This window comes from Sceloporus occidentalis, unplaced genomic scaffold (assembly GCF_023333645.1).
Source record: "Sceloporus occidentalis isolate IW3139 unplaced genomic scaffold, rSceOcc1.0.p SCAF_111, whole genome shotgun sequence".
Lineage (NCBI taxonomy): Eukaryota > Metazoa > Chordata > Lepidosauria > Squamata > Phrynosomatidae > Sceloporus > Sceloporus occidentalis.
The window spans coordinates 1873613-1883306 of NW_028317091.1; the positions used below are offsets into that span (position 1 = coordinate 1873613).

Consider the following 9694-nt stretch of genomic DNA (forward strand, 5'->3'; position numbering starts at 1 on the left):
ACTTGGTGGCAGCAGTGGGATCCCGAGCCATAGCCACCATATGCGAATCCATAAAACATAATAATAATACTGAAAAGTGGAGCTTTGTGTGAAGAACGCGGATCACGATGACGTGAAACGTCCTGTCCTAAAAAAGAAGAACAGAAAGCTGGCTTTTGTGACGTTGATTAATGCACGGAAGTCACGTTGTTGATCTTTAACGTACTCACGAGTTTTAATCTACTGAAGACATCTAAATCAGACATACAAGAGAGAGTCATTAAAACAAACACCATATATTTCATCCTGTAGAAAAAAAGCCATTTATCAGCCCCACATTGTCCAATTATCACTTTCAAGAGTTTTAATGGGGTTTAAAAGCTGGACAAAGCAAATATTTATAGACCGCGAAGCACTCTGTCCCACACTGTTAGTTTTTATTTGTTAAAATAGTGCCTTAAAAGGGACAGATAATGCTTAAAATAAATTTTGTGAGTTAAACAGAGCTTTTGTCCACATATCTGCGCTAACTTTACTGAGGGGGTGGTAGGTAAGTGGAACAGCCTCCCAGTAGAAGTGGTAGAGGGTAATACAGTGAAGGATTTAAACATGCATGGGATAGGCATACGGCTCTTGAATCTAAGACGAGACCAACGACTGATTAAGGTTTGAGTCTTTACAGCAGGAAAAATAAGCGTCTAGACGGGGGCCGGATGGGGCCGACCTGCCAGCGGGCTCTGTGTTTCTATGATTCTAACTCGGAATTTTTCTAACTAATACTAGAAATTGAATTTATTCCCCATTCATTTTGTGTTAAGCTGCAGAAATATATAAATATATAACGTATTATAATTATTATTATTATGATAGGAAAACACTAATTTCTGGTTTGTTTCATTATTTCTTAAAAATTAACCCATAAAGCCACATTTTTTTTTTAATTGCTTTATCCATTCCGATATATTCCCTGCATGAAAAAAAATGTGGGATATCAATAAAATCCACACAAATTTCCCGGGGCTCCAAACCTCTGCTCAATATATAACTTCATATTATGTCCAACTGAGTGACTAAGACCAAGTCCTTCTACTGTTCCTCCACAGGCAGTATGATGAGGAGTCGGGGTGTTAGTAGATCGGGGCCCAGGTAACAGAGCGAAAATCATACAAACGGCTGTTATGCAGCTGCCTGAAAACATATTTTGGGGTAAAAACTGAAAATGAAAACGGTGGAATATTTAAAAAAAATGTATTTTGAATCTGACACGGGAATAAAAATGTTGGCGGGAGCTTGGCTTTAAAATACCCGCTAACCAAGAAGGCTGACGGTCACGGCGGCGGTCTCATACAGTTCCTGAGATATAGAGTCCCAAGCGGACGTCGTATTTCTTGTATGAATAACCCATGGAAATGCCGTTTAGTCAGTAAATATTCTGCATCTGGAATCATCGTCAGAGATAATGCAATCTCCGCTCTCCTAACCCGTATCTGTAATAGAGAAGCATTACGGCGGGCGGCGCGGCGGGGAAATTGCATCTGTAAGCGCTTTAATCATGTTATACGATATAGAGAAAAAGATTATGGCTTCATGGATAAGATAACGACCCCACAGCATCATTACGGGAGAGCGGGAAGCCATCCTCGGCTCCGGACTCCATGATACTTCTACTTTAACAGCGGATGCCACCTGTCTCCGCGACGCGGTTCTATGTCACACCTGAAAATATCCACGTTCTTCCCGGAATCTCGAAAGGCCGAAGAGGGACGCTTTTCTAGTAGGGGGTTAGAGGCGTTCCGAGGGGGCAGGGCTTTACCCCAGCTTTTTAGGTTTCTTTGTAACGTCCCTCATCTCGACGATGGGTGATACAGTTTCCAGAGCCTCCAAGTTACCTGATACACAGACCGTACCAATATGAACTGATGGGGTTTCACGTAAATTCTATAGTGCATATTTGTGACCAGGGGTATTACTGGGGGGGCTGCAATACCCTACCTGTCAAGTGCCCCTGTTCAGTTTGGTCATTCCCTCTCGTGAATTCCAGTGCCGTTCTCTCCTCCCCTGATGCCATCTTTCTTTCCAAGTGTACCACATTTCTCCTTTGATACTCCTCTTTCCTCCCCGATGCCCCTTTTCCCTTCCCTGTGCCCCCTTTTTCCGCCCCCTCCTCTGATGCCCCTCTTCTCTAGGAGGTCAGAATGTTTGCTGGGTATGAGGGTATCGCAGGGTTCTACAGCCCCAAAAAGCCCCGATAATGTGTATAGAAACAGCAGGGAGTGGCTTTATAAATTTAGTGGGGTAAATTAAACCCCGTTCTTCTTCTAAATACCCCACCCAGTGACCCAAATACCCAGCAATAGGGCTCAAAGCCCCAACCCGTGAAACACATTTGTCTGGATTGGCCATCTAAAATATTAGAATGCCATACCAAACGTTAATATTGCCGATCTTGCCCGAAACATTTGAAATTTCAGAAGAAACATCAGAAAACAGACGGACATTGACACGATGAGCGTTCCAAAAATGTGTGTTATCACGCATAAAAGGTTTTAACGGAATAATTTAAACGTCTTATTGAAAGATACTTTCAACAAAATTGCGATGGACTTGGCTGGGATGTTGAAGCCCACCTCAACGATCTCTCCTCGAAACCTTTGAAAAGCATGAAAATAAAGGGGAGAAAAAGGGAACTGGAAGGAGTACTAAGAAGAGGCGAGTCTGGAAGGTGTCCAACGCAGAGGGAAGATGGCCAATTTTTATCTGCGTGAACTCTCAGCTCGGATTTCTGCGATTTTCCATGACTTAGTCCAATGTTTTTACTCCAGTGGTCATGATTACACGGACTTGACAAGACGCTGAAATAAAATTAGAATTTGCAGATTCTCCGTGATGTGTGGAATTATGATTTCTCTCCTCGGCGTTCTTAGATGTGCGTCCAGGAGACGGCCATTCTCGCTGGTTCTCTCTCTTTGAAGAAAAAAATGTCTTTCATGTGATGTCAATATTTTACAACTGGAAAATGGGCAGGTTACGTCCAACAGGTGGTGACTATATTTTTCTTTGGGTTTCGTCCACGTGTTTATATAGTTGGTATTTCTCCAGTTGATAGAAGATCTCCCAGACTCTAGATACAGACCGTTAGCTCCATGAACATATCACATATGTCCACCACGACCGGAAAGCCCATTTTTTTGGGCGCAGCTAAAGCTGGTGTCCCGGGGATAAGGAAACACCATTTGGATATAGAGATCTCCACTGGGACAGAGTTGGTAGACAGGCCCAGACTGGCCACCAGGAAAATGAACAATGGGCTGCAGGCCAATATCACCTTGTAGACCTCATGACGCAAGCAGAAAAAAGTAACGTGCGGCCACCCATATCCAGCTGCTGGTTGCACTGATGTAACAAGTGCCATGGCCACCAAACCACCAGCAGCCTGGTCCTTGGGGTAGATAAGGCAAGTCTTTACCATAGGAAGTGGGTTGAAGATCCCAGGTTTGTGCAACCTTCGGGCCACACATGGAAAATGTGAGATAAGAACGAGACAACCATTTTTCCCCCACTGTCCACAGGTTGTTTGCGGCGGCCAACAACAAGGTCAGCGAAAGGTTGGCAGTAGGAAGTCCAAGCTAAGGGATAGGAACATTGGATGAACGGTATCATAAAGAACAAAGGCAATATCTAGAACAAGAACTACGGTAGTGCTGGGTGGGCTTGCATGGAGACGAAATTATTTGGTAGGGAGCTGGGGAGAATTCTTGGGTTATAGAACTCATAATGTCTGGGTGGCCTGATGTGGCTGGTATACACGTAGCTTGGCCTGTGTCTCAGGAATCGCTCATGATGGTCCGTAGGCAGACCCAAGAGATGTAGGAATCTGAAGAAGCACTGGAGAGGCCAAAACGTGTGCTTTGCTGGTTTTCTGGACCGAGTGTCCTTCCACGAGTGGAGCCAAGACGGAGATATTCATGGAAAGGTTTGTTCTATAATGGAACCTGTATCAGAAACTTGTTTGATGCGGACACAAGCTATTGAACGTTCCCGCAGAATAAAAAAATCATGTTATCGTGACCAGGGGAGGTTGCCACATCTGTTGACTTAAAACTTTAAGAATTGTAATTTGTTTAAAAGTATATTTTGTAAAGAGATTCCGCTGTTACTTTTACTCCCAAAAAATGTAGAATTTGGGAAACAACAGCCAGACATTTATCGTGAATTTTTACTAATCTTTCATTTAAAATTTATATTGGACGTGATTTTAATTTGGTTTAAGGGTGCCGGTAGGATCGTTAGGGTGCCTCGTCTTAGATTCAGGAGCCTTATGTCTACCCCATGCACGTTTTAATTCCCTCACGGTATTAGCCTCTACCACTTCTGCTGGAATGCTATTCCACTTATCTATCACCCTTATGTTACAAGTATAAAGTGTCATTTTCTTATTTTATGTTTTTTGGGGGCTTTTATCGTATTCCATGTCTATTTATTATACTATCATGAAGGCTGAGATTCATCACCCGGCTCGTTATCTTTAGTACTTTGTCAGGTTGGTCTCGGTTCTCTTTGTACATCATGCGCCGTTCTGATTCCGTGGAGATCTTTCCAGCTCTCTGCATTCCAGAACTGGAGGCCTCTCGGGGTAAAGACAGTTCAGCTGCTGTTCGATTTCAGAAAATGTAACGAGGGCTGTCTCCATACTGTGCCCCATCCGGCCCTCGTCTCATCGGCCCGTTTCTCCCGCTGTAAAGACTCAAACCTTAATCAGTCGTTGGTCTCGTCTTAGATTCAGGAGCCGTATGTCTATCCCATGCATGTTTAATACCCTCACTGTATTACCCTCTACCACCTCTGCTGGGAGGCGGAGTATACCATTAAGTACATTAGTCTGCACTGGGCGGGTTTCTCAATGCGGCAAATGAGTTTGTCCCTTTTGGACACAGCGTCCGGTCACCCCTCCCTCGTGTGTATATATATATATATCCCAGACAGTCAAAACTGTGTACATAATAAATCATTTCACTTGGAAAAGCTTCAAATTAATTAAAAGTATTTAAGCTGCTCTTATGTGCGGAATAATTTCCCTTTCAAATCTCTCTCCTTCACTGTCCCCGCCATATTCGGCAAAAAAAGCATTAATGATCCAACGCGGACAGACAATTCATCAAAATGGAAAAAGGGTTTGTGATGTTTCATCCTCAACGTGCTCAGCAAGGTCCTATCTTCTGCTGCCAAGAGGACATTTGCTTCGTTTAATGCTAAATCACCTTAATTTACCTTAATTTTGACATCACAATGGGTTAAATATAATGTATCGTTAAAGCATTTGCTCCAAAGATGCAGGCTTCAAGTTGAAGTCAATCAAAAAAAATATATTGTCTTTCCTCTTCTGTGCCCCTCTTTCTTCACCTGATGCCCCTCTTTCTTCACCTGATCCCCCTTTTTCTTCACCTGATGCCCTTCTTTCTTTGCCTGGTGCCACTCTTTCTTCACCTGATGCCCCTCTTCCCTCCCCCGATGCCCCTCTTTTCTAGGAGGTCAGAATGTTTGCTGGGTATGAGGGTCTCGCAGGGTTCTACAGCCCTAAAAGCCCCGATAATGTGTATAGAAACAGCAGGAGACGGCTTTATAAATTAAACGGGGTAAATAAACCCCATTCTTCTTCTGAATGCCCCACTCAGTTGCATAAATATGTTAGGAGATACGAGGTAGGCAAGTCGATCACTTAGCAAGCAGCTGCGTTTTTATCGTTGGGAAGGATAAGGGACAATGTTAGATAGAGTTTGTGCCATTGTGCGATTGAGATTAAGCTCTCTAATAAAGCAGTTGAATTGCTGGGCAGGTCGGGTTGACATAAAGGAAGGAAGGTCCGGAAGAACCAGCGAGGACATCTCATCCTTCTAGGTTTTATGATGTATGGTCTTACATTATTCATTGTTTAACATGTGATTTTGCTTGTTCTCCCAGGATATGGACATGCCGCCCCGAGCACGGATGGTGGGAAGGTCTTCTGCATGTTTTACGCTCTCCTGGGAATCCCACTGACGCTGGTCATGTTCCAGAGCTTGGGCGAGAGGATCAACACCCTTGTCAAGTATCTTCTCCATCGCATTAAGAAGTGCCTTGGCATGAGACGGACTGAAGTATCCATGGCCAACATGGTCATCATCGGGTTCTTCTCGTGCATAAGCACCTTGTGCATAGGAGCCGCTGCTTTTTCGTACTATGAGCAATGGAGCTTTTTCCATGCCTATTACTACTGCTTCATCACTTTGACCACCATCGGGTTCGGTGACTACGTCGCCCTCCAGAAGGACGCGGCTCTCCAAACGAAGCCGCAGTACGTTGCCTTTAGCTTTGTGTACATATTAACGGGCCTCACGGTCATAGGGGCTTTTCTGAACCTGGTGGTTCTACGCTTCATGACGATGAACGCCGAAGACGAAAAGAGAGATGCTGAACATCGAGCTCTGCTTACCAGGAACGGGCACTCTAGTATCCACATGAACGACGCGAGCTCGGCGACGGGTGGGTTTCGTAACGTATACGCCGAGGTTCTTCACTTTCAGTCCATGTGCTCTTGCTTGTGGTACAAAAGCAGGGAAAAATTACAATACTCCATCCCCATGATAATACCGCGGGACCTGTCCACCTCGGATACATGCGTCGAGCAGAACCACCCCTCTCCGGGTAGATATATGGGCACCTCTCCCAACGGATGTATATGTAACAGCCAACATTCAGCCATTAGCTCGGTGTCTACGGGACTTCATAGTCTCTCGGCCTTCAGAGGACTCATGAAACGTCGGAGCTCTGTCTGATCAAGGCGAAACAAAAAAAAAATTGTCCAAAATTGGAGACTTTGGTACCGATCCACTGACGTCAAAGTGTTATATTAACAAAACTACTGTATATATATGAATAGTTTGTATGGGAATGTTCCACAAAGACTGCATATCGTTGAGTATGACCCATGATTTATATGTCTATGTACTCTTCTTCTTCAAAGGCTTTAACCAAATGTGTTAAATAGAGGATACCGCTATTGTCGTGCTTTACAGATGGTCTGCCGTAGCACGCCGCGTAAAAACAAAAAAAACGGAATTTTCCATATTTCTAGCGTTGAGTATTGGGGCTTTTCAGGAGGAACATCTTCAGGGACCCTTCACCCAGTCCCCGTCATAGCATGAATAGCGATAACGTCATATCAAGATGTTCGATATTATGCAAATAATCACTGAATTCCAGTGCTAATTTATTTTTCTATTATAAATTGTTTTAATAGCGAATTCGTTTCGAACTCTTTTATTTGTTTGTACGTCTTTCGCAAAATGCTTTTTCCTGACACAAGAAAAATCCTTCTGAATGTATGAAGCGGGAGCAAAAAATGGAATTCTGAACCATTATTGGGGTATAATGGCTATTCGGGAAAGGTGGGCGGGGCAAGCCACACCTCTGGCTCCACCCACTTCCGATACAACCTCACCCACTTCTGAGGCCGGTCCTGCCCCTCCAAACCTCTTGCCACATCCACCAACACAAGCGTCGCCCGATCTGGACACTTGAAATGTTGAGGAGCATCTGTCTCTCTCCACTCCCAAACTCTCCCTTCTCTCTAACTTCACCTCTCTCTCTCTCTCTCCTTATCCTCCTCCTCTATCCTTCCACATCTCGCTCACAGACTAGACTTTCAGCCAAGTTTCTATATCATTGGTACTTCATGGTCATGAACTAGATTGGAAACCCCTCATATGGGTATCCCATGGGAGCTGCCATCTTAACTTCCTGTTCTCAGGATCTGCAGCATTATTCCTCCCCATTAAGTTACCTCTCTGCTATTGTTTGGCTGCTAATTGTTGCTGATTGGTCCAAGCAGGCTTTGTAAGGGTTGGGGACTTCAGGACCAGAAATTGATCAGATAATGATGGTTCTTTCCTTCTTTGAGACGCATATGTCGGTGTCCATGAAGTGAAATAGCCCCTTCCTTTTAAACCAAGTATCTCCAAGAGATTTACGCTGGATGTAAAGTTCTAAAGTTTGTGACGTTTTGGTAGAAGCTGCAGCGCATAGCCTTTAAAAACCAAAGGCAGTTACTTGAAAATATTATTTGGCTCCTAATGGGAGGAGAACGTATCTTCTGTAATTCTTTGAGCTGACTCTACAGGCTTAAGAACCAGAATCTGGGACTCTGGAGTCTCCAGAACGGTAACGGACAAGTCTTTCTAATGCCAAGTAACCCCTGGGACCTCGCTGAGGAACATAGATGTCCTCTGAGCACTATCAGCCACCATAGTCTTGTTACTGAGAGGGTGGTAGATAAGTGGAACACCCTCCCAGCAGAGGTGGTAGAGGGTAATACAGTGAGGGTATTAAACATGCGCGGGATAGACATACGGCTCCTGAATCTAAGACGAGACCAACGACTGATTACGGTTTGAGTCTTTACAGCAGGAGAAACGGGCAGACTAGACGGGCCGAGTGGGGCTGATTGGGGCCGTGCATCTCGGTGTATTCTGTATCAGGTGTATTGTTCAATTTGATTGTTTCTCTCGCTTCTTTAATTATAATTAATTAGTATCTGCACCATAACTGGTTAACTAAAACAAATGCCCACGGGACACCGCCTTTTGGCCCATTCTTGGCCCTTGTGGACTTTGTCGCTGAAAAATAAGCAAGGAACAGACTACAAAGGATTTTCTTTCCTGTCTGTTTTACGTCTTCCCTAAATTGTTTGTGTGTTGGAGGGACTGGCTACACATTTACGTGATAACAATTTACATTAAAAAGGTGCCGGGGTATTAATGGCGTTTAGCCGGGAGAAGTCTATACCGTGTGCCATCAGGGAGAGGCTATAGAAATAATTCCATTTGTTTATATAGCGCCAGCAGATTCCGTAGCGCTGTTTCAATAAAGGACGAGACAATTAAAAATGATTAACGCGTGTCAACACAGACTGGTACAGAAGGACAAGAGCGCCCGTTCAACCACAGACCGGGGTAAAAACTCTCAATATCTGCCCATTCACTCAGAGACTGGGGTAAAAACTCTGAAAATCTGCCCATTCAACCAGATAATGCGGTAAAAACTATAAAAATGCTCCCAATCACTCAGAGACTGGGGTAAAAGCTCAGAGAATCTGCCCGTTCACCCAAAGCCCCTGAGGCTTCCCAGCTGTGCTTCTATGATCTTTGCATTGAAGACCTTGTGAAGGGCTTCATTCCATACAAGTCATACCTCCCAATACACTCGATTCTATGTAAAATACCATGAAATATTCCATGTCTTAAGGAAATGCAAGGAATGTTCTGTTCGGTGCCTGCAGACTCTTTCCTGACCACGGCAGAGACGATAAAGTGAATAAAAACCTAAAACAAATGTTAAAAAGAAAGAATCCCCACGAAATGCGTAACCCCCCCCAATCTGCATCTTTTTCAACACCACAGAAAGTACTCATGAAAATCTGACTTCAATTTTTCTCTTCAAAAATTGGCATTTAAAGGGTTAACCCCCTATTGTGCTTATTGAAAAGGCCCGATTCTGGTACAAAGTCTGAAAAAGGGTCATTACCGCCATCGTGAAGAACGGTCCGAGTAACATTCAGTCCTCTAACACCTATAACACATCACTCCCATCACATATAACACATCACTCCCATCACACATGACTCCCATCACACCTACCACATATATCAGCTCACTACCTATCCTTACTCCTGCACTCCTAT

At 44.1% G+C, this 9694-nt stretch overlaps 1 protein-coding gene across 1 annotated transcript in view; it reads left to right on the forward strand.

The window, feature by feature from the left end:
- LOC149283133 (potassium channel subfamily K member 3-like) overlaps positions 1-6791 on the forward strand; it is a 31578-nt gene extending 24787 nt beyond the window's left edge. Inside the window, exon 2 of the mRNA XM_089497972.1 lies at positions 5938-6791. Within this exon, the coding sequence (XP_089354098.1) occupies positions 5938-6791 (854 nt within the window). The remainder of the gene's footprint in view (positions 1-5937) is intronic.
- Positions 6792-9694: the final 2903 nt, after the last annotated feature.